The sequence below is a fragment of the Trypanosoma melophagium genome (assembly GCF_022059095.1).
Source record: "Trypanosoma melophagium isolate St. Kilda chromosome Unknown ctg25segment0, whole genome shotgun sequence".
Classification (NCBI taxonomy): Eukaryota; Euglenozoa; class Kinetoplastea; order Trypanosomatida; family Trypanosomatidae; genus Trypanosoma; species Trypanosoma melophagium.
Window position 1 is genome coordinate 332849 of NW_027125156.1, and position 23725 is coordinate 356573.

At 42.0% G+C, this 23725-nt stretch overlaps 9 protein-coding genes across 9 annotated transcripts; all 9 read left to right on the top strand.

Annotated features, from left to right (window-relative positions):
• Positions 1 to 414: 414 nt before the first annotated feature.
• LSM04_000684 (Thioredoxin domain) lies at positions 415 to 2148 on the top strand (the record flags this gene model as incomplete). Its single annotated transcript, XM_067336707.1, has 1 exon — positions 415 to 2148. The coding sequence occupies one exon, from the start codon at positions 415 to 417 to the stop codon at positions 2146 to 2148; it is 1734 nt and encodes a 577-aa protein (XP_067190940.1).
• Positions 2149 to 2734: 586 nt separating this feature from the next.
• Positions 2735 to 3250, top strand: LSM04_009099 (uncharacterized protein; the record flags this gene model as incomplete). The annotated part of the gene is made up of 1 exon (XM_067336708.1): positions 2735 to 3250. The coding sequence occupies one exon, from the start codon at positions 2735 to 2737 to the stop codon at positions 3248 to 3250; it is 516 nt and encodes a 171-aa protein (XP_067191069.1).
• Positions 3251 to 4062: 812 nt separating this feature from the next.
• Positions 4063 to 5232, top strand: LSM04_000282 (uncharacterized protein; the record flags this gene model as incomplete). The annotated part of the gene is made up of 1 exon (XM_067336710.1): positions 4063 to 5232. One exon carries the CDS (start codon positions 4063 to 4065, stop codon positions 5230 to 5232), a length of 1170 nt encoding a protein of 389 aa, XP_067190932.1.
• Positions 5233 to 6611: 1379 nt separating this feature from the next.
• LSM04_005028 (Peptidase M16) lies at positions 6612 to 8177 on the top strand (the record flags this gene model as incomplete). Its single annotated transcript, XM_067336711.1, has 1 exon — positions 6612 to 8177. The coding sequence occupies one exon, from the start codon at positions 6612 to 6614 to the stop codon at positions 8175 to 8177; it is 1566 nt and encodes a 521-aa protein (XP_067191006.1).
• A 1625-nt stretch (positions 8178 to 9802) lies between these two features.
• Positions 9803 to 12259, top strand: LSM04_006134 (OTU domain; the record flags this gene model as incomplete). The annotated part of the gene is made up of 1 exon (XM_067336712.1): positions 9803 to 12259. The coding sequence occupies one exon, from the start codon at positions 9803 to 9805 to the stop codon at positions 12257 to 12259; it is 2457 nt and encodes an 818-aa protein (XP_067191021.1).
• Positions 12260 to 13997: 1738 nt separating this feature from the next.
• LSM04_002719 (uncharacterized protein) lies at positions 13998 to 14915 on the top strand (the record flags this gene model as incomplete). The annotated part of the gene is made up of 1 exon (XM_067336713.1): positions 13998 to 14915. One exon carries the CDS (start codon positions 13998 to 14000, stop codon positions 14913 to 14915), a length of 918 nt encoding a protein of 305 aa, XP_067190971.1.
• A 733-nt stretch (positions 14916 to 15648) lies between these two features.
• Positions 15649 to 18135, top strand: LSM04_009146 (Threonyl/alanyl tRNA synthetase; the record flags this gene model as incomplete). The annotated part of the gene is made up of 1 exon (XM_067336714.1): positions 15649 to 18135. One exon carries the CDS (start codon positions 15649 to 15651, stop codon positions 18133 to 18135), a length of 2487 nt encoding a protein of 828 aa, XP_067191070.1.
• Positions 18136 to 19545: 1410 nt separating this feature from the next.
• LSM04_008887 (uncharacterized protein) lies at positions 19546 to 21510 on the top strand (the record flags this gene model as incomplete). Its single annotated transcript, XM_067336715.1, has 1 exon — positions 19546 to 21510. One exon carries the CDS (start codon positions 19546 to 19548, stop codon positions 21508 to 21510), a length of 1965 nt encoding a protein of 654 aa, XP_067191057.1.
• A 1280-nt stretch (positions 21511 to 22790) lies between these two features.
• LSM04_002885 (Ribosomal protein L2) lies at positions 22791 to 23573 on the top strand (the record flags this gene model as incomplete). Its single annotated transcript, XM_067336716.1, has 1 exon — positions 22791 to 23573. One exon carries the CDS (start codon positions 22791 to 22793, stop codon positions 23571 to 23573), a length of 783 nt encoding a protein of 260 aa, XP_067190974.1.
• Positions 23574 to 23725: the final 152 nt, after the last annotated feature.

The following is a 23725-nucleotide window of genomic DNA, read 5'->3' on the forward strand; positions in this document are numbered from 1 at the left end:
GTGTCTGAATATATATATGTGTGTCTCTGTCTTTATAACATGTCTTGAATACTGGAAAACAATTCTATGCGCTATTATTAGCTGCATTACAGAAGTACTCTTTTCTATTTCTCTTTTTTTTTCTTTACTTCTTTGTGTGTATTTTCTTTCGTTTGCACTTTCTCTTGAAATATCTTTGGCCTTTTTAATATTTCTTTTCTTCTTTCCACTTTTTTTATTATTTTCTGATCGAGTAAAAAAAGGAAATTGAACGAAAATTAGATAACAGAAAATAGCAGAAAAAAGTGGAAGGGTTCCTCCCAAGAAAATATAGGAATTACATATACATATATATATATATAGGCTAATAACAATAACAATAACAACAACAAAATACGGCTAGAGTAAAAAACAAAAAATAAACGAAACCAAAAAATGATTGCAGGACTACGTAAGTTTGATGTACTTCTGTTGGTGTTAGCCACCGCAGTAGTTCTCACCTCTACTTCAGCCGTGCAGGCAAAAATGGGGGACTTGACAGACGGGGATGATCACTCGGGTGTCATTACCCTTGTTGACGACAACTTTGACGCGTATGTCTTTCCAAAAGAGGAAAAGCAACATCCACAGTCATGGTTTATTTTTTTCTTTGCTCCCTGGTGTGCCCACTGCAAGTCCTTATTACCACAGTTCACAAACAGCAGCCGTTTTCTGGGCGAAAGCGGTACACCACACGCCAAGTTTGCTCTTGTAAACGCGGTAAAAAACAAGGTCCTTTCCTCACGTTTCAGTATTGAGGCATACCCGACATTTGTATACACCACTGGAAAGGGAAAACAATGGTACAAATTCCATAGTGGATATAGTGCCGACAGTTTTGTACAGTTTGCGGTGTATCTGCAGCGGGGTGTGATGGCTGGCTCTTTCGCCGATATCGTCTCAGACCCACATACATATATGCAGGTAGAAAAACAAATGACTGGAATGCGTGTGCCTATGTTTGTCTACATACCGCCCACTAACGTAGGACCAAAAGATATTGTATCACGACAGCGGGAATCTCGACAGGCACGCTGGAATGCCGCCATTGACGCTGCCGTCTCATTGGGCAATATTCGCTTTGGTGTATTATACGCAGATGATATACCGGCGGATTGGGCAGAACAGAGTAAAGGATCATCCTCCTATAAGGCCATCGTAACAGCGGCGCGTAAAGGGTGTAAAGGCACAGGACCCAACGGAGAAGTGTTTATTGTATACTCCGACGCCTACCGCACACCACAGTGCTATGAAGAGAGTCCATGGCTCGCAGAATCCACCAGTAATAATAATAATAATAATAATAATAATAATAATAATAATAATAATAATAATAATAATAATAATAATAATAATAATAATAATAATGGAAATGATGAAAAGGGAGGGGTAGAGTTACACCCACAATTTGTCTCCTATCTCACCCGTAACGGGTTTCGGGCGGTGGAAGAACTCACAGCCTCACTCTTTTCTGTTATTTCTAGTTTTGATCATCACTACTTGGGAATCCTCCTCACAAATGGAACACTACCACAATCCGATACCACCATGATGCCTGCATTGCGTGATATTGTGCAAACAAAGAATGAAGCACGTCTTGCAGCTGCAACTATTGGCGTGGATAATAATAATCATCATCATAATACAGCTGAGGAGAAAAGTGAGCCTAAGTGTCGAATCTCCTTGGTACACGCCGATACAGTCGCCCAACCGGTGTGGCGTATGCGTTATCACGTGCAACCAGAAGAACTCCCTGCGTTTCTTCTCGCAGATCCAAGACGTGATAAAATTTATCGTCTGCGAAAACACAGTCCACGATTTGAGGAGATCAAGTTAAATATGCCGTGGAGGATTGGAGGGGAACAGGAGCAGATCATTGCCCAATTCCTGGAAGATGTGGAACAGGGTCGAATACCTGGGGAGAAGCTCTCATTTATTGGGGATGTGGCAGAGTTCTTACTTAAAGTGCCTGGTTTGGAGTTTGTGTATGAGGTGTTAGGCTACGAAGATGCACTGTTTGTTACAATGTTCTTGGGATTCTGTTTCCTTTCATTTCTTCTATTCATTGCACTCGTGGCGGAGCCACTGATGGAGCGTCGCATGGCAGCCGAACACGCAAAGAAGGACTAAATCGTATACATATATGTTTATATATAAACAAAAGTATAGTAAAGGAGAACCAATAGAAAAGCAAAAAAAAAAAAAACGCCAAAAATGGAAAAGAGACTGTCTTGGAAGGGAAGGAAAAAGGGATGGTAGTGATGATGATGATAATGACTGCCAAACCGCGTACGCTCCAGTGGATAGATCAGCACAAAATGGATTGAGAAGGGAGAAGGGATTGGGGTGTGGGGATTCTTGTCGATTTGCATTCACAATTTCATTTACCAACATTACATTTACGTTTACATATGTTTATATATATATATATATATATATATATTCTCATAATGTTACCTATATGTTCTTTTATACTTTTTTTCTTTTTCTTCTTTTGTTTACCACAAAGTACACTGAAAGGAAGTCGACATCTATTAACTATCTCTCTCTATATATCTCTCCCTATTAAATATATACATAGATTTGTGTCAAGCGTATATATTTTTTTGTTTTTGCTTCTCCGTACGAAAAAAAAAAAAAAAAAACGAAACGAAAAGGTGTGGAGAAAAACAGAAGAAAAAATAATAAAAGAGACGAAACGAAATAATTGCCATCAATGTTGAGACGTTCATGTTTTGTTTTTTGCCTACCCTTACTTTCCTCTGTGTACGGCACTAATTTTACTGTATCGGATCGTGTATGGCGTCGCATTAGTGAAAAGAATGCGGAGGAGGGATTCACAAATGACCGCCGATTCCTCCGACTGGCGATTGACTCTGGTGGTTGTCACGGCTACGCGTATAAATTTTCTCTTGAGGAGAATAATTGTCTTGAGCCCACAGATGATGTCGTGGTGTCGGAAATAGATGCGGCAAAACTCAACACTAATAAGAACAATAACAATAGTAATCATAAGAGTGAAGAAGATGGAAAAGAAAAAGAATTAGAATCACAAGGGCCTCCAGCGCGGGTGGTGGTGGATAAACTCTCCTTGTCGAAATTGCAGTCAGCGGTGATTGACTATCACTCTGAACTAAAAGGGGCCGCCTTTGTGGTTCTGGGAAATGAACTGGTGGATCAATCATGTGCGTGTGCCATGTCCTTCTCATTAAAGAAACGACCGGGAAAGTAAATAGGAGAGAGAATGGGAGAAAGAAAGGGAACACACTCTTTTGTGTCTACGTGAATGAGTGAGTGAGTGCATAAGTATGAATTGACCATGCGTGTCTGTTTATGTGTGTGTGTGTGTGCATGAAAGAAGGAATGAAAGAGAGAGAATAGTGATTGTTTGCGATTATTGCGTCTGAGATGATGGGGATATGAAACAAAAGGTGAAGAAGAATACCTTTATGGTTGTATATCTCATTATATACTTACCATGTGAGCAACACACTCAATTCTTCTCTTTTCTGCCATACCCCCCACTACCACCACTAAGATCGTATTATTTGTAATATATATATATATATATATATATATATATATATATATATATATATATATATCCTCTCAAGATAATAAAATATTGTTCTTTCCATTTTTATTCTTTCCTCTTTCTCTTTATGGTTATTATTGTTAAGGCTGAGGCAAGAGTGTAGCAGGGAGATCATTTCAAGAAGTGTCATAAACAAAGAAAAAAAGAAAAAAAGAAAAGAAGCAAGTCCCCCTTAAAAACAAACAAAGAACAGCAGACAAGAGCCACCTTCTCTTTTCTCCACCCTCACTTCTTCAGCAGCACTAGCGAGAAGAAAACTATCAAAACGAAACAATTATAGAAAGAAAGAGAGTGTGTGAGAAAACCAAAAGCAAATAAATATTATATCTATCTATTTCTATATTTCTATAAGGAAAGAAGACAAATCCATAAAAAAAGGCGTTCTACTGGAACTAAATCACTCAATCTTCCACTCTAGTTTAATTTAGCTTAAAGACAAACAGTGTGTAATGTCTACAGCCGGCGAAGAAACCCCAATTGTCACACAAACACCACAACACCGACGACACGGTAAATTATTGCAAGATCTTGTTTCCCGCTGCGCTCAAACAACATCGCCTAAACGACAGGAAAAGAAATCCACAGGGAAAGCATCACCCACCAGACCACAACCAGAAAAAGAACAAGAACCGGAACAGGAACCAGCACCACTCTCTTCCTTTGTTGCCCCCACAAATACAAATACAGAGAATGGACAAACAACAACAACAAAAGAAGAAGAAAATGAGGCGATGATGGGCGATGATGGAAATGTTCCAATTGGCAAGACCTACAACGGTAGTTCATTCCGCACTAGACACAATAATAATCATAATGGTAATAGTAATAGTATTCATCACACCCGTACATCCAGCGGGACCCGATCCTTGTTTGGCCGGTTTGTACAGTTATTAACACCCTCAGGGGCGAGTAAAGCCACACATAAAGAAGATGATGCTCTACGCAATGAACCCTACGCGGATGAAAGGGGCGATGGTCCCGTTTCTGTACAGAACAGTAGTGAACAACATAATGGAATGAATGGTAATCCCGCCCAAACACCGCCGTTAACAACAAAGACCACCACCACCACCACAGCAACAACAACAACAACAACAAGTACAACATCGGCATCCAGGAAAATACCGGGCGATGCGGCAGAGAGATCGGGAATGGATGGAGAAATGGAAATGGAAGAAGAAGAAGATGGGAACAGAGAGTCTTGCTATTACTATGAAACGGGGAGTGGTGAGGTGTACCATATTGATCCATCAGCACTGGATGAATTGGGTCAGGAGGAAGAAGAAGGAACGGAGGATCACGATCAGCAACAACAAGAGTTAAATGCACATCAAATAGTGAAGGGAAAAGCAGTGAAGGCACTTATTTCAGAAGAGGCAAAAGCACGAAAACATCTACAGAAGGATTGTTTGATCGTTATCACAGATATTGGTCGCACATACCGAGCAATGTCTCGCTCTATTACGAATCCTGCGAGGGATGAAAAAACGATTCGGCGACTTTCAAAACAATTGGAAAAGGATGCGGTGAAAGGGGCACGTGCGATTGAGGTGGAGTGGAAGAAGGAACACTCAGAGTTGATTCACACCTTTCGCACTACAGCAGAAAGTATAAATTGAGGTTTGCAAAATAAAGCAAATCAATTTCTCTCCCTCTCTCCCTCTATATATGTATATGTACATGTGTGTAGAGAGAAAAGAAAAAAGAAAGAAAGAAAGAAAGAAAGAGTGAGGTCTAGTATTATATATGAATAGATGCAAATTCGTAGGTGAGGGTTACACACCTGTATGCAAGACATACATAAAGCAGACACTGAAGGATAGTGAACAGTAACAAGAATAAAGTAATAAAAGATGTGAAGAGTAGAAAAATGACATAAGGGGGAGAGCGCAATAGCTGTGAATATATTTATATGTATTTCTTTTTTTTTTCATAATCCATATGTGATTAATATACTTAAGTTTTCTTTATGTATATTGCTCAATGGAGGAATGGTATTTCATATCTGTGGGGGAGATTGAGCTAAAATGGATGTGTCCATGTGTATATCAATATCTATATCTATATTTTTTCTTATGGATAGAATCCCTTTCTTTTTCTTGAGTTCCCGGTATTGCCGCAGAAAAGGTAGGTAACTCTTTTGTATGTTTCTCTTCCTTTTCTTTTTTTTTCAGTTGTTGGTGGTTTTACTCTACCTTTTTTCTCTGTTTTTTTTTTCTGCTTCTTTGGAAAGAATAGAGCAGAGAAGAAATAAACCGAGAATATGAGTGTATTGGAGGGTGTCTGGTTATTATTGGAGTTTTGGCTCTTATTGATATTCTTTAACTACTGTATCTGACTGGTCTCTCAGCGTATACATCTACATATATATATTTTATCCCTCTCTTTATGATATGTTTATATGATCATTTGCTTGTTTCTCTTTCTTTCGTTCTGTGTTTATATTCAGCAGCTGAATCTTGTAGTCACATAAACCACAACATTCGTACTAAATTACTCTATGGCTCTCTCCCCCCCTCTCTCTCTATTTATTATTATTATTATTATTATTATTATTATTATTATTATTATTATTATTATTATTTCTTTGATTTTTTTTTTACTGTTATGATGATTATTCTAGTAGTAACTTTTACCTAGTTGTAATGTTTCTTCCCTTTTCTGTTTTTATACGTAATACATGTATTTTCTTTTTCTCCTTTTTCTTCCTTGTTAACGATAAATAAATACAAATTCCACCACTCCGTACGGTACAAGCAAGTGCAAGCACACCCCCGACTGGGTAAGGATAAACTCCCATATCTACACACAGAGCTAGGGAAGTAGAAAAAAACGAAAAAAAAGTCAAGACAGTCTGAAGAGGACAAGGCCCTGTTAAAAAAAAAAAGAAAAATAACCAAGAGGTAAAGAAACCAACTCCCTGCCCCCCCAAAAAAAGAATCATCTATTAACAGGAAGGAGAAGGAAATATACATAAACGGACACGTAAGGTTCTCTCATGTCTGTAAGTTTCTCCACACTTGTGCAGCGGGCCCGCCCCGCCTCAAATCACGCCACTTCGCAGGCCCTGCGGGATGTTCTCGCGAAACTCCCACCAACAAACATCACAACTGTTGGCGCCGCCGGGGTGCGTGTGGCGAGTGAACGTGCGGTTGGAGCCCCCGCCGCTGTTAACACTGCAAGTAATACAAATATAACAAAATCAGCAGCCCCACGCACGGCAACGGTGGGTGTGTGGTTGGATGCGGGCACGAGAGACGAGGCGGCCACAGTGGCGGGAACCGCACGAGTCCTGCACGCCTGCGGACTGCGTGGAACGACAACACACACGCAACAACAACTCGCCCGTGCGGTGGATGAACTCGGCGGTCAAATATCCGTTCACGTTGGACGCGAACAAACACGACTTGTCATGCAAGTGGCCCGCGCAGACACGGAGCGGGCGGTGGCGCTGCTCGCCGATGTTGTGCGTAATGCCCGTCTCAGTGATGAGGATGTGCAGGCGGCGAAGCAGACGGTGCTGCGGGAGCAACACGACTTTGAAAAGCGGCCGGATGATATTTGCATGGATAACTTGCACCGCTGCGCCTTCGATAGCACCACGCATGGATTGGGCACACCATTGTACGGCACAGAGACCGGCGTTACGCGACTGACAACGGAGCAGTTAAAGTCGTATCGCAATAACATATTGCAGGGCGATCGTGTGGTGGTCGTTGGGGCCGGCGATGTCGATCACGCCGCACTGGAGAAGGCCGCAGAGACGTACTTTGGGGATTTGCCAAAGGGAAGCCGCAAGCTAGGAGGCGGCAATAGTGCAAGGACAAATAATAACACACGCGGTAATCTGCCCGAATCGCACTACGTGGGTGGGGAGTATAAATTGTGGAATCTGCGCTATAAAACTGTACACATCGCCTGGGCCTTTGAGACCTGCGGTGTGGCGTGTGAAGATTCCCTCCCACTCGCACTGGCGTGTGAGATTCCCGGACCATTCCATCGATCTCAACATGAGTTGGGGCAACATGCGATGCATCGTGTGCTGAAGACCTTCTCTTCCCTGGACCACAGCACACCCACGAATACACACTTTAACGAGAAGTGTATTGAGATTGCCAATCCATTCCTGCACCAGTACAGAGATACGGGATTGTGCGGTATGTACATTGTGGGTCGCCCTGCACAGAGTGGACCTGGTGATGCTGGTGCGATGATTGAAGTCTTCCAGTACACCATGGCAGAGTGGTGCCGTATCTGCCAGAAGATGTTGCACCGAAATGAGTTGGAACAGGCAAAGGTAAACCTCAAGGCACAGTTGCTGTTTAACATGGACGGCAGCATGAACTCTGCGGAGGATATCGGCCGTCAGGTGTTGAACTACGGCCGCCGTATTCCACTGGAGGAAATGTACGCACGTATTGATGATGTTACACCCACCAACGTGCAGGAGGTGCTGCAGCACTACTTCTATGGCCGTAAACCAGTGTACAGCTATCTTGGCTACTGCGCTAATATCCCTGGTTATGACTGGACCCAGCACTGGTCATACAAGTACTGGTATTAGAACCAGAGAAGAAAACAAGTAGGAGGGGGTGTTTATGTGTTTATATATGTGTGTGAGTACAATGTTATATATATATTTGTATTTGTTTGCTTTTGTGTGAGCTAGAGAGGGAGATATCTATATTTATATGGGGAGGGAGAGATGGATGGATGGATGGATGGGGAAAGAGATTAAAAAAAGAGAATCATGAAAAGAATATGATGACCTCAATGGAAGCGAGAGGGAAAGAGGGAAAAAGAAAAGAAAGTTAAAAAAGGAATGGTCTCGGGAGGTGGGGGCTGAGGGAAAAAAAAAAGAAAGAAAATCAAATGAAGAGCAGAAAAAAAAAGAATAAGGAAAAAAAACATGAACTTATCAAGGGTTCTGGAGTTGGGATAATCTGAAGGAAGGGGAAAGGAGTTTTCTCTGTACCCTCTAGGTTCTCTTTGCATACATTGATTGTGTGCAACGTGGTTCTCTCTGCGTGTGAATGCTATCTGCACGCTTGTCTCTCCATTCCCCTCCTCTACGCACTCTTTCTTTCTTTCTCTTTCCCTATATATCTCCATTGCAATAAACGAACGATCGAATGCTCCACAGAAAATGTTTTGTTGAGATACAGGAGGGCGAGGGAGGGTTGGAGAGGGAATACATAAGAGAGAGATGGAGGGACATAGGAAGGGAAATGAAAGCAAGGAATGTCTGAGAAGGAAATATATATATATATATATATATATATATATATATACGTCTACAAATTTATAATCATACTTGTAGCAGTAGTAGTAGTGCTGTTGGTGGCGGATAGAGAAAGAGAGAGAGATAAAGTAGCAATGGGGAATTTTTGTCACGTAGCAATATTAAAAAGAATCTCTTTCTTGTTGTTCTTTTGTTGTTCGTTCTTTTTCTAGTGCATCTTGCTGTGCTTTTGTGTGTGTGTTTTTTTTATTTCTGTCATTATGAATCTCTTCGCATAAATATCTCTCTGTATTTCTTCTGTATTTTATTATTATTGTTTTTTTTTCTTTCTAAATTTTTTTCCATCTTCTCTGTCGCTATATATATATATATGCACGCACATGGTATGTAGAGGAGGTGAGAAAAGGAAGAGTTTTAGTACATAAAGTTATACTGCAGAGCTCGTGTTAGTCTCTTGTGCCAGAGCAGTAGAAAAGGAGAACTACGCATATATTCAAGAATAGAAAAGGAGGAGTCAAATAGAAGCGTAAAGGAACATCCATTGTACCAGCCAAAAAAAGAAAAAAAGGAAAAAAAAGGTTATACCATTTAAGAGAAAGTTTTATTTATTCCTTTTCTCGCTTTATTAGTTGCTATTGTGTGGTAGCGGTAGGAGTAGAAGGTCCATTAGTACACAGTGAAATTTTTTTTTGTTTTTCTTTTGTTTAGTTTCCCCTCGATATCTTCAACCTTTGCTCTTTGCTGTATTAACTTGTCGTGGAGAGTCAGCGTCTATTTTCTCTAAGATACTACCACTATTATTATTATTATTATTATTATTATTATTACTATTATTATTATTATTATTATTATTATTATTATTATTATTATTATTATTATTATTATTATTATTATTATTATTATTATTGTTATTATTATTATTATTATTACTATTATATATATTACTAATGTTTGTTCAGCAGATTACAGCACTTGTGCGGGATAAGATACGACGTGAGGGACCTCATTTCAACAGTGGCCCTTTCCCACAGGAGAAACCCAATATCCGACAGAAACGTTATATCAGCACCAATACGAATAACGACAGTAAAGCTAACAACGGTACAGTTCTTCGCCCAGCTACCACATCAGAAAACAAGACAGACAACCGCAGAGGATCACAGTCGTATCACTGCTGGTTATGTACACGACGTGCGGCATTCTTATTAGAAGATAAAAAGGAATTAGTCCTGTGTTTCACATGCTTTCGAACGGCATTCTGCGCATTTGCGTTGCCACTCATTGATACCCCGAAACGACGGGAAGGTGATGTGCATCTCATTGCAAAGATCCAACGACTTAAAGAACATGAGGCGGCTATACCGAATCCACAAAGTTCCTCATCCAATGCTAACAATAAAAATAATAATACTACAAACAGTAAGGGTTGTAAGAACAACAACAACACCAACACCAACAACAACCATAGTAATAGTGGTAGTGGTGCCAATAACCATTGCAGAGGATCTCCAGATGGAGATACAGTGACAGTGACATCCGCAACAGAGGCGAGTGTTTGTATGCGTGGCTCCGTTATTTGGTCGGGTAGTGGACGACGGAGTGAAATTCTGACTGGTCGTGTGGCCACAAACAACAGTAATAATAATAATAATAATAATAATAATAATAATAATAATAATAATAATAATAATAAAAGTCATACTACTACTAGTACTAGTACTGGTACTAATGGCAATAAAAAACATAATGGAGATGCAGGGACGATGGATGTAGATTTCTGGACGTGTCCGCGGTGTACGTTTGAGAACCCGTCGGACTTTCCCCTCTGCGGTGCCTGCGGTCTCCGCACCACCGGCGTTATTCAGTGTTCAGACTGCGGCATGCGGTGTCGCATGGATGATTCCCGATTAACGCAGTGTCCAGCAATGCGGGCACTACACATTGTCTGGTTTTGTTGTGTTTGTGAGGCGGTGCAGGCGTTAGATGCGGATCGATGTCGTGTGTGTGGAAGTCCCGTTATGTGGGCGTGCAGTCGTTGTAGTATGGTGCAGGCATCGATGTATGGAAGTGATGGACTGCGGCGGTGTAAAGAGTGTGGGGCGTATGCCACACCACTGGAGGTGATTCGCTCTCATCCTGATCTCGATAATCACCTCTCCACACTCATCGCCAATCATCATTATAGTAGTGATCATAGAAATAGGAATAGTGATAATAGAATGCGAAAGACTGGGGGAGAGTGTAATTCGCAGGGAGTAACGAATCATCATACACATACACATACACATACTACTACTATTACGAACACAAACACGGCTCCTGTTATGGAAGAAGAAGTGGAGGAGTTTGGCGTAAATGATGCCGTCACACTTGCAGAGATGTCCCGACAACATGCATTAGCGCAGGCAGACGCCCGACTGGCACGCCGCATGCAAGAATTAGGCGTTGTGCAAGTCAACTCTCAAGTCTCCGATGGCAATTGTCTCTTTCGTGCATTAGCGAGTCAACTGTTTGTGCAGTCCGGGGCTCATGCGTTAGTGCGATCGCTAATTGTGGAGTACATGCGGGAGTACGCAGACAGTTACCGCGTCCTCTTTGACGGTGAGACGGAGTGGTTATCGTATTTACATAAAATGCGGCAGAATGGCTGTTGGGGCGATGAATTGTGTCTCCACGCCGCCGCCCGCTGCTTTCACGTAAACATTCACGTTATTACAAGTGAAGATCGACGTTGGCATCTCGTTTTTCAGTGCGATGAACTCCCATCATCCTCATTTTCCCAATCAACAATAAGAACAGGAATAGAAAAAGAGAAAGAAAGAAGGAATGGAATGGAAAGAGTGATGGGCGAGGGATATGGCAGGACTTCATCCACTAAAAATATAAAAGTATCCTCAACAACAACAACAACAACCTCCACGGCATTACAAGAATCCTCATCCGCACCCTCCTACTCCCAACACCAACACGAAGAAAAAAACGAAAAAAACGAAAAACAACCGAATAGGGTTTGTTTATTTCTCGCCTATAAGGCCCCTGTACACTATGATGATGTGATGCTTCCACAAGTCACAAAAATTAACGATTTAAAGGGAATTTTAAGGCGGGAACTTCTCAAATTAGTTGAAGAAGAACGGGTGTGGTTTGATGCCTGTGAAGCAGGAGAGTCACTACCACAATCACGTGAATATACACACATGTACCCACAACCACCGTCTGGGCGATGGGGGGATGGAGCAAAGCGAAAAGAAAGAGATAAGACTTCTTCTTCTTTCACACAACAACATTCATCATTATTATTAGAATCAGAACAACAACAAAAACAACAGCAACAACGTCAACCGCCTCCACCAACATCGCTGCCGACACGGAAAGCTTCACCGAGGAGTTTGGCACGAATCTGAAGATAATGATGGGATGAAACTGGTAGGGATTTTGTTTTTTTCGTCTATCTATCTCTCTCTATGTGTGTGTGTGTGTGTTTGTATGAGTCTGTATATTGCTATTACATTGTTCTATCATTGCATCTCCCACTGTTTGTTTGTTTGTTTGTTTCTCTCTTTTTTTGTCACATACAAAAAGAGAGAGAGAGAGGGAGAGGGAAAAGCGGGTTGCAGACGGTACCTTAGATAGATACCCTCATGAACAGACGAGAATAAATTAAAAAGAACGAAGAAGAAGTATACTTAAGCGTGGTGATAAGAGGGAAGACTTTATATATATGTATATATATTTGGAGAGAAAGAAAAGAAAAGAAAAGTAAAAAAAAAAAAGAAAAGAAACGAAAAAATAAAAGAAAAACGGTACTGTGAGATCACTGCACGGGAGTAAAGGAAGACAGAAAGAAGGGGAAAAAAAAGAAAGAATAACAAAAACTGACAACAACAATGGTTTTGGATTATTTATATCACCTAAAGAAAAAAAAAAGTGATTAGGTAAATAAGTTGACTTTTTGCAAATTTCTTCTTCATTTGCTATTTGGTCTCCCTCAATACTTGTATTGGGGGTCGATCTGCATATCTTTCTCTTATGATTATGCCGGACCTCTGAAAATTAATTGTATGTCACTTTCTCTTTTTTTCTTTTTTTTTTCTTGCATTCTCAATATTGCCGCATGCAATTCATGCAAGGGATGTCCAAATTGGAGTTGTTGGAATAACAAGCAGGACTTGTTATTTCCTGTTTTTTTTTTTTTCGTTTTTGCTCCATATATGATATTTCTCCATCCCAATTGTTTTTCCTATTCTACTGTTCGTGCAGTAGTCGTTTCTTTTTTTTTCTTTTTCTTTGGTTTTATTTTTTTTTGCGGAGGGGACTTCCTTCTGTTTACGTGCTAAGGGAAGTTTTCTTGTTCTCCAAGTCTTCTCTCAGTTATGCTTGTTTGTGAGGGGATTATGGGTATATCTGTGTGCGTGTATTTATATGTCTTTTTTTGTTTTTATCACTTTTTATCTTTGACACTATGTTCTCTCTCGCCGTGCATAACCTGTTCCCATGTTTTTTTTGTTGCTGATTATGTGTTTTTTTCTTTCTTTTTTTCTTCCTTTTTATTAAATCCCTCTTGTTTACTTGTGTGTTCGCATTGATTATTGTTTTATATTCTGTTTTGCTATTGTTATTGCTACTGGTACTACTACGAATACTGCTAGTAGTATTACCTGAGGATCACTGCTAATTTTAGTATTAGTGTTACTGTTTCTGCAGTTCATGAATCCAGCGTATTGCGGTGTATTTGCGTTTGGTTTATTTTTCTCATACCTGTTAAATGAGATGCTGAGAATCTTTTTTATTTTGCTTTTTTTGAACTCTTCTCTTTATTATTATTAATATTATTAAAAAATTTCTATGTTATCTTTTTTTTGCTTTCCTCTTTCTTCTTTTATTTCTGCACTACCTATATATATATATATATATATATATATATATATATATATATTGGGGAATGTCTCATTTTATACGCGTCACGGAATTAAATGTAATCCTTTCATTTCTTTCTTTCTCTCATTATTATTATTATTATTATTATTATTATTATTATTATTATTTAGACAGCAAATTCTATAGTAATCACACAAAGAGGCACGTACACACATACATTTGTTTCTTCCTCTATTTTTCTCTCTCTTTGACGTGTGATCCATCATGAAGCGCAGACAACACAAGACCAGCAGTGCTACTCTAACCAATACAGATACCACTGAAACTACTGAAACTACTACTACTAATACTAGTACTAGTGATAATAATAATAATAATAATAATAATAGTACTGGGAACTCCCAAATGGATATGAATAATAGTAGTAGTAGTAGGGGTAGTAGTCCTCGCCTGGGATTGTTGGAGGATGTGAATGACGCCGACTACGTGCCACCCTCCCAACGCGGTCTTCTTTACTTCTCACGCCTCCCACGTGACATGCACCCACACGAAGTCTGTCTACACTTCGCCCGCTTTGGCCGCATTACACGCCAACGCTTTATTCCCTTTCCAGCCAGTAGTTCCTCTAATAATAATAATAATAATAATAATAATAATAATAATAATAATAAATCCAAATCTAAATCGGGCCCTCCGCGGTTTATGGAGGCGTATTTGGAGTTTGCCGATGCGGCGGCGGCGGGGCGGGCGGCGGCGGCGATGAACGGCACGCCGGTGATGTGTCGACGACGACGACGATGTCACGGGGAGTTGTGGACCGTCCGACTCGTCTCTGGTGATAATCCTATTATGAATAATCTTAATAGTAATAAGAAGAGTGGTTATAATTATAGTAGTTATAGTAACACTAATAATGGAGGAGTGTTAACATTGGATGGATTGCGGGAGGCGCGGGAGGCGGCGGGGCGGCAGCGGCGGGCGGCGGTTGTGGCGGCGCGGGGGGCGGAGCGGGCGATGAATGAGGCGTACAGAAGAGCCGTCGCATTAAAAGAACAGAAACGGAGAAGTAAGAGAAAATGGACAAGTGGACAAGAAGAGGGGGAAGCGAGAAAGAAAGAAGGAAAAGAAGAAAAGACGGGGAAACGAAAGAGACGACGGAAGGAGAAAGGAATGAATGATTGAATGAGGATGTTTCCTTCGTTCGTTTGTTTGTTTCTTTCCTTATTTTTGTGGGTGTGTCTAAAAGGGGTATATGTATATATATATATATATATATCCTCTCCCCTTTTTTCAGGACGTTTAAAGCGAATAAAAGATGAAAAAAAAAAACTACATATATATTTTTTTCATATGCGTACAACCGAAGAATGAAGTGAAGAAATATATAAAGAAAAGGGTTTAACAAGGAATATGTACTTGAGTTTCTCTATTGATACAAAAATGCAATTGTAATGACCATAGTATATACATCTACTTCCTCTTGTGTTTTTTTTTCTTTTTCCTTTTCTTTCTTTTGTGTATATGCACTACTAATAACGCCTTCGTAGCAGTTATCCCTTTTACCACACTTTGAGCTAGCTAATTCCTCTCTTATAGCGAAGGAAAAAAGAATATATAGAGATATAGATAAGGGAAATAAAAAAAACAAAACCGAATAGTTTCACAGGAATTACTTAGTTTTTTTTTTTTTTGGACCTACTACATTTCTCAACCTACACGTAAACGTGCCTGTTGATATATATATATATAGACGCGTAAGCATTACAGCAGATCGGTAGGAAACATCATCTTTGTTAAAGAGAGAAGACTATAGTAAATCACGCTACTTTTACGTTTTCCCTCATTTAAATTGTTGAGCCTTCGGTTGCTCTCCAGTGCTCGTTTTTCATCATCAATATCCAAAAGACTCCCAATCATGTCCACGACACAAACAGAATCCAAAAAGAAGAAGAGTAATACATCTGCCAAGTCTGGTGGCTCTGGTACAGCAGTTGATCTCAAGACACTGCAGGAGCCAGACTTCTGGAAGAAGCGTGATGAACTCTTTGATGAACTCTACGCCGCCCAACAGGCGCGCCAGCAAAGCATGCAGGCTCCCATCACCGTTACACTACCGGATGGTAAAGAGATGGAGGCCACCAGCTGGTTAACAACGCCTATTGATATTGCGAAGAAGTTATCCAACTCTCTTACCGAGAAAGTTATTGTGGCTCGCGTGAATGGTGAATTGTGGGATCTCACCCGTCCATTTGAGTCCAACGCCACACTTGAACTTCTTGACTGGGATGACGAGGACGCGCGTCATGTGTTCTGGCACAGTTCCTCCCACGTGCTTGGCTATGCACTAGAGCGTGTATTCCACACCCGCCTCTCCGTTGGTCCCGCACTGGAGGATGGCGGTTTCTTCTACGAAGGCGATACGGGCCGTCCACTCACGGAGGGCGATTACACCTCTATTGAGACTGCCATGCAGGAGTTGGTGCGACAGCGGCTGCCGTACCAGCGACTTACCGTAACGAAGGCAGACGCCCTCCGTCTCTTTGACTACACTAAGTTTAAGAGCAAGATTCTGGCCAGCAAGGTACCGGAGAATGGAACCTGTACGGTGTACAGATGTGGACATTTGATTGATCCATGCCGTGGTCCACATCTGCCGGACACTGGACGTGTGAAGGCATTCGCCGTTACAAAGAACTCCTCCTCATACTTTGAGGGAAAGGTCGAGAATGAAGTGCTGCAGCGGGTGTATGGTATTTCCTTTCCCAAGCAGAGCATGCTCTCAGATTGGAAGGTGATGCAAGAGGAGGCATCACGACGTGATCACCGTAATATCGGTAAACAACAGCAATTGTTTGGATTTAATGAAGTTTCACCAGGAAGTGCTTTTTGGTTACCCCATGGAGCACGTATTTATAACAAATTGATAGAGTTTCAGCGTAAACAATACCGTCGCCGCGGCTTTGAAGAAGTGGTCTCACCAAACTTGTATTCCTCAAAACTTTGGATGGTTTCTGGGCATTGGGAAAAGTACGCAGAAAACATGTTCCGTACCGTTGTGGAGAAAGAGGATTATGGTATGAAACCAATGAATTGCCCTGGTCATTGTATTATGTTCGCCATGCAGCCCCACTCATACAAGGAATTACCCATTCGCTATGCAGATTTTGGCGTCTTACACCGTAATGAACTCAGTGGCGCCCTTACCGGACTCACCCGCGTACGTCGCTTCCAGCAAGATGATGCTCACATCTTCTGTCGCATGGATCAAGTACAGGAGGAGATACAAGGTGCTTTAACCTTTCTTGACGATGTTTACCGTGTACTCGGATTTAAGTTTATCCTTAAACACTCCACTCGTCCAGAGAATAAACTCGGTACAGAGGAAATGTGGGATCAGGCGGAGTCGTACTTACGGGCCGCACTTAATGCCTTCTGTGGTATTCCAGAAACTCTGCCTGATCCATTTAAGGAGGGTGCCACCTTTACCTTTGATGGATGTAAAGAGAGCGTAAAGAAACTCCGTGCACTTGTCAAGAAACGTGCTAAAAAGAATAATGAAGATAACAATAACACTACTGGTGCTCCCGCAACTGAGGGCGATAAGGACAATCTCGAGTGGAAGGGACCCACCCACGCCGATGCATGGGAGGAGAACACCGGTGATGGTGCATTCTACGGACCAAAGATAGATATTATTGTGGAGGATGCCCTGCGCCGACGCCATCAGTGTGCCACTGTGCAGTTGGACTTTAATTTACCACAACGATTTGGTCTCAAGTACACACTTCCAAGCGCCACAGGAGAGGGTGGCGAAAAGAAAGTTGAACAGGCAGAGTCAGCCCCAAAACATGCGGATCCCAACAATGTGAACCTGACCGGTAATGAGAACACGAAGGAAGAAGCCCCAGCAGCAACAACTGGTGAAGAGCCAACTTCCTCCTATGAAACAGCTGCACGTGAATTATGCATTGATCGCCGTTTGGATGCAAACCAGGCTCGTCCAGTTATGATTCATCGCGCTATCTTTGGTTCACTGGAGCGTTGTATTGCCATTCTCTGTGAGCACTACGGTGGTGAATGGCCACTGTGGCTCAGTCCACGTCAGATCGTGGTTGTGCCAGTCTCCGCTGAGAACACCGCCTACGCCACAAGTGTGCGTGATGCCTTCCACGCTGAGGGCTTCTACGCCGATGTTGATAATAGCAGTGCGACATTGGATAAGAAGATCCGCAATGCCGAACTTGCACGGTACAATTTCATATTTGTGGTTGGAAACGCAGAGGCGGAAACGCAGTCGGTGAATATTCGCACACGTGATAATCGCCGTCATGGCACAAAGACACAGGCGGAAGCAATGCGCTGGCTCCTTGAGCTTGTGAAGACGTACGATGCATCCTACTAGTCAAATCTAGGAATGAGAAAGAAGGAAATAAAAAAAAAGAAAGAAAACGGTGAAAGAAAAGAAAATAAAAAAAAATGAGTGGGAGACAAACAGGGAGAGGAATACAAGACGAGGGGGTGGGTCTAAGTCAATAAAAAAATGTGGAAACGTCAATACGCAAAGAAGGTTAACAAGAGGGTGATGAAGATAAAAATATAAAAAGAAATAAAAAGGGCGAAGCAAAGAGAAAAAGTGAAGTTAACTATGAGTATATATTATATAGGTTTAAAACGAGAATGCGAACGAAATCAGTGTAGTGTCAGGACGGAAAAAAAAAAATGAGCGAAACCAAAGGTCCTTTTTTTTCTTTGGGCAGGGCAGAATCAGCAAATTATGGGGATAGCGACAGCAACGAAAAGTAAAAAAAAAGAAAGGGAGAAAAAAAAAAATAAAATAAAAAAAGAGACATGAAACAGGACCTACTAAAATACAAGAGGAAAGAACTGTACAACGAAAAGTAATAAAAAAAGAAACTAATTGAGCAGTATATATATATATATATATATATATATATATATAATATACGTAGCATTTATCGACCGTTATACTGAACTGAAGATCTGTCTCTTTGTTCTCTACTTCCTGAAATAAACTTACAGTTGCTTATGAAACTCCTTTGATGATCAATTCGGTTGCACTTTCTATTGTGCATGCTTGTTTTTTCTTCTTTTTTTGTGTTTTTTTTCTCTTATTGGTGTTATTATTATTATTATTATTATTATTATTATTATTATTATTATTATTATTTATGCTATTCATGGGTGCACAGGCATCTTATGCTTGTGCGGGTTCATATATGCATACATGATACATGTTGTAACGATGGCATCTTAAGATGCATATATAATTGTATCTCTTTGAGGTGGTGTTGTACTCTTGTGTTTGCCTATATACTTATTTTCTTATTTGTATATATGGATATCGAGGGAGAGAGAGAGATGTTGTATATATTCTTATTATTTATTTTTTTATTAGTGGTACTCGGTATTTATATTAAATTTCTCTTTTCCTGTTCCTTTTTTTTTCTATGTGTATGTATTCTTGTTTTTTTTTTGTTTCTGCAAGAACGCAGACAGGAAGAGAAAGTAAGATAAAGACCTGTCTTATACCATTTGCATATAAGTAAGAAAAAAGAAAAAGAGTATCTTTGCACTGAAAAGAACGAAAAGGGAAGGAGGCTGAACAGACCGTCACAAGGAAAAACAGTGGAAAGGAACACGAAAAAGTCAGTCCAAACAAAAGAAAAACAAACCAAGATAAGAATCACAAAACAAAACAACAAAGAAGAAGAAGGAGATAAAAAAAAAAAGAAGTTTAAAGAAACCATTTTCCTTTTTTTTAAGGATTATAATCGAACCCTCAACAAAAGTAATGGATTGTGGAGCTGGGTCTGCAATTGGGCGTCAGTTCGTGAAGGATGCACTTCACATGCATGGAGGCGTTGGTGTTGGCACCAGCGGTAACCCAGAGCAGGATGCATTGATGAGTGAAATGATGATGATGCAGCAAAAACAACAGCAATCTGGGCATACTGGTGAATGGGCACAACAGTTTGCCGCACATCATCATCATCAAATGAGTATGCAGCGTCAACAGAATGATGCCGTTATGCTTCAACAACAACGACGGGAAATGGAAGAGGCATTTCGTGCATCATCGGCTGTTTCACATCAAGGAATGCCGACGACTGGCATGATGCAACCACATATGATGCCTCCAATGATGGGAGGTCCGGCTTTCGGTGGTTTTATGATGGGTGGCGGACCGTCTATGATGATGATGCCACACCACCAAATGATGGCCCCAGTAAGACCAGCAATGGCAACAGCAACAACGAATAAGGGAGCAACAACAACAAAAGAAGTAACGAGCACAACAACGGCGGTTGAGACTAATCAGACGCAGGAGGACAATGCATGGACAGAGAAACTGCGGGAGGCAGAATGGGGGCAGGACTACAGTGATGTACAGGAGTACACGCTGGATGGACAGACACCACAGACAGTGGAAGAACACGCGGCGAACTCCAAGTTCTACCAGTTTATGGATAAAATACGTAATAAGGAGCTACTCATTGATGAGGAGACTGGACAGGTAGTGCAGGGCCCTGGACCTGATCCAGATGTGGCAGAGGACACGGAGTACCTGAAAGAATGGGCCGCCGCAGAGGGACTTGAAATGCCGCCAGGTGTCTTTGAACATATGCAGCAGAGAGGAGGACAACAACTCCACCCCGACGGGGGTTACTGGCATGCTGGTAACGAGGATGGTCTGCAGGGTGAGAAGGAGTTTGATCCCACAGAAGATGTGGCAGACTGGGCGAAGGAGTATGCAGAGATGCAGGAACGAATGCAACAGGCACAAAATAACACTGATTACCCATTTGAGCCAAACAATCCTTACATGCACCATGATAACCCATTAGAAGAGGGACAGGAGATGCTGAAATTGGGGAATCTCGCAGAGGCCGCTCTGGCTTTTGAGGCGGTCTGCCAAAAGCAACCAGAGTATGAAGATGGCTGGCGTCTGCTAGGTACCACACAAGCAGAGAATGAAAAAGATATGCTCGCTATCATTGCACTAAATCACGCACGTATGTTAGATCCAAAAGACGCCGCCGTACATGCCGCCCTTGCCGTTTCGCACACAAATGAACATAATTCACAGGCAGCCCTGCAGTCCCTGCGTTCATGGCTGCTCTGCAACCCACAGTATGAGCATCTTGGAACTGTGAATCTACAGGATGCGGCGGAGGCGGGTGATGAACTCGATGTGACCAGTGATGACTTTTACTTCGCCGCACCAGGTGAATATCGTGAGTGTCGCACACTTCTCCACGCCGCGGTGGAGATGAACCCAAACGATCCACAATTACACGCTAGTCTCGGTGTTTTGCACAGTCTCTCAAACCGCTTTGAGGATGCCGCCGCCAACTTCCGTCACGCTGTTGAACTTCGACCTGATGACGCGAAATTATGGAACAAACTTGGCGCCACACTCGCGAATGGCAACAAACCACAGGAGGCACTTGAGGCATATAATCGGGCACTCGATATTAACCCTGGATATGTGCGGGCCATGTACAACATGGCGGTGTCGTACTCAAATATGGCACAATACCCACTCGCGGCGAAACAAATCACGCGGGCTATTGCCGTTCAGTCCGGTGGAACTCGACCGCAAGGCGATGGAACACGTCAGTGCACACGTGGACTGTGGGATCTCCTGCGCATGGCACTCAACCTCATGGACCGCAGCGATCTTGTGGAACTCGCATGGGAGCAGGATGTGACACCGTTCCTAAAGGAGTTTGGACTGGAAGATATGTTGATTTGATACTCTAGTGAGAGAGACGACAATAGTATGAGAGTGAGAATGAGTAAGAAAGTGGAGGAGGAGTGAATGTTCTGGGAAGAAAGAAAGGGGAGAAAGGAGAATAAGCACGGTAAAGCCAACACCGTACAGGCACATACAAACGTGGCGAACATACAATATCATATGTCTGTCTTTATATATGAGGGATAGAGTTGAGATATCAATCGTTCGTTTTTTTCTTTCGTACCTAGTCGTCTTTTTATATTCTTATGCTTTTAGCTGTGGAGTGCGAGCAATTTTCCTAGTAACGATGGGGTAGAGGGTAAGGGGGAAAAGAGGATTGAAAAGTAAGGAAGGAAATGGATAAGTCTCATACACTCGAAAAAGAAAAAAAGAAGTAAAAGGTAAACGCGGAACCGAGAAAACAAAGATAAATACACACAATGGACGTGTTTTCCCGTAGTTTGGACAAGCGAAATGAAAAGGCTGTGGATAATGAGCAAGTGGGGGGATAAAGGAAGGCGAAGAAAAAGAAGTAACAGAGAAGGGCAATATTCTATTTTTATCACGGTAGTGGTGAAAAAAAAAATGAAGGTATTGATCGATGGTACATATATACATTTGGACTCCTTCAGCGTCCTCCTTCTTCTTTTTTCTACTCCAATTTGATTGCTTGGTCTCTTTCTAGTTTGATATCTGGTTTCTCGAAAGCAAGTCTCATTTTTTGTATTTGGTTTCGTTTTTCACTCTTTTACTGCCTCAAACTCTTGAGCCTTTCTCGTTTCTTTATTGGCTCTAGAGAAATTCTTGCTCTTTCTCTGTTTCTTTTTCTTTCTTATTATTATTTTATTTCTACTGCGTCGTACCTTTCTCTGGTCTTAAAGAGGAAAACTAAAAGGAAAATTGTTGACGTACGTTGTTTTTTTCTCTTCGTTTTTTTTTCTTTACTCCCTTTACGGTTTTTTTTCATTCTCTCTTTTTTGTTTCTCTTGTGATTTGGTTTTTTTCTTTTTTCTTTTTTCTTCGTCTCTTCATGTCACTTTTGATTTTTTTGCAACACATATGACTAATTTCCCTTTTCTCTCCTTTTCTGTTTTTTTTTTCTCTCTTTTCTTTGCAATGTATTGGTCGCAAATCATACCTGTATCTATATTTCAAATTCAATAATATAAAAAAAAAAGAACGTGAAAGAGGAGGATACTTCTCAGATCGCCACAACAAGCACATTGAATACCCCACGGGTCCGTACACAGTGAGTATATCCATACACACTTGCCTACGTACACGCCAAGAAGCAAAACATGGGAAAGACTATCCTCAGCTGCCGTAAGGGTAACGGATCTGTGTACCAGGTGCACGGCCACAAGCGCCTGGGCCCCGCCAAGCTCCGCATTCTCGACTACGCCGAGCGCCACGGCTTCATGCGTGGTGTTGTGAAGACGATTGAGCACGAGCCCGGCCGCGGTGCCCCACTCGCCCGCGTGGAGTTCCGCCACCCGTACAAGTACCGCCGCGTGAAGGAGTTGATGGTCGCCCCGGAGGGCATGTTCACCGGCCAGTCGATGCTCTGCGGTGTGAAGGCGCCACTGGCGATTGGCAACGTCCTGCCACTCGGTCAAATCACAGAGGGCTGCATTGTGTGCAACGTGGAGGCGAAGGTTGGCGACCGCGGCACGATTGCCCGCGCCTCAGGCGACTACTGCATCATCATCTCCCACAACCACGAGACAGGCCGCACACGTCTGAAGCTGCCAAGCGGACAGAAGAAGACCGTCCCCAGCAGCTGCCGTGCCATGATCGGCATCATCGCCGGCGGTGGCCGTATTGAGAAGCCCGTGCTTAAGGCCGGTAACTCCTTCTACCGCTTCCGCGGCAAGCGCAACTGCTGGCCAAAGGTGCGTGGTGTTGCCCGTAACCCAGTGGAGCATCCCCATGGTGGTGGTAACCATCAGCACATTGGTCATCCCTCAACTGTCTCCCGCAATGCACCACCAGGACAGAAGGTTGGACTCATCGCCGCCCGCCGCACAGGACGTATTCGCGGTAGCAGGGCTGTTAAGGGCGCATGGCATCCAGAGGAGTAAGTCACATAGGGCGGCGCTATGCAAAACAGATGAAGGTTGATTACAGCAGAGGAAATTAGGCGTTTCTCAACCATTTGTGCCGATGGGTGGGGGTGGTCGGGTACATGACTGTATGTCTGTATATATGTGTGTAATGCCTGATATATAAAAGG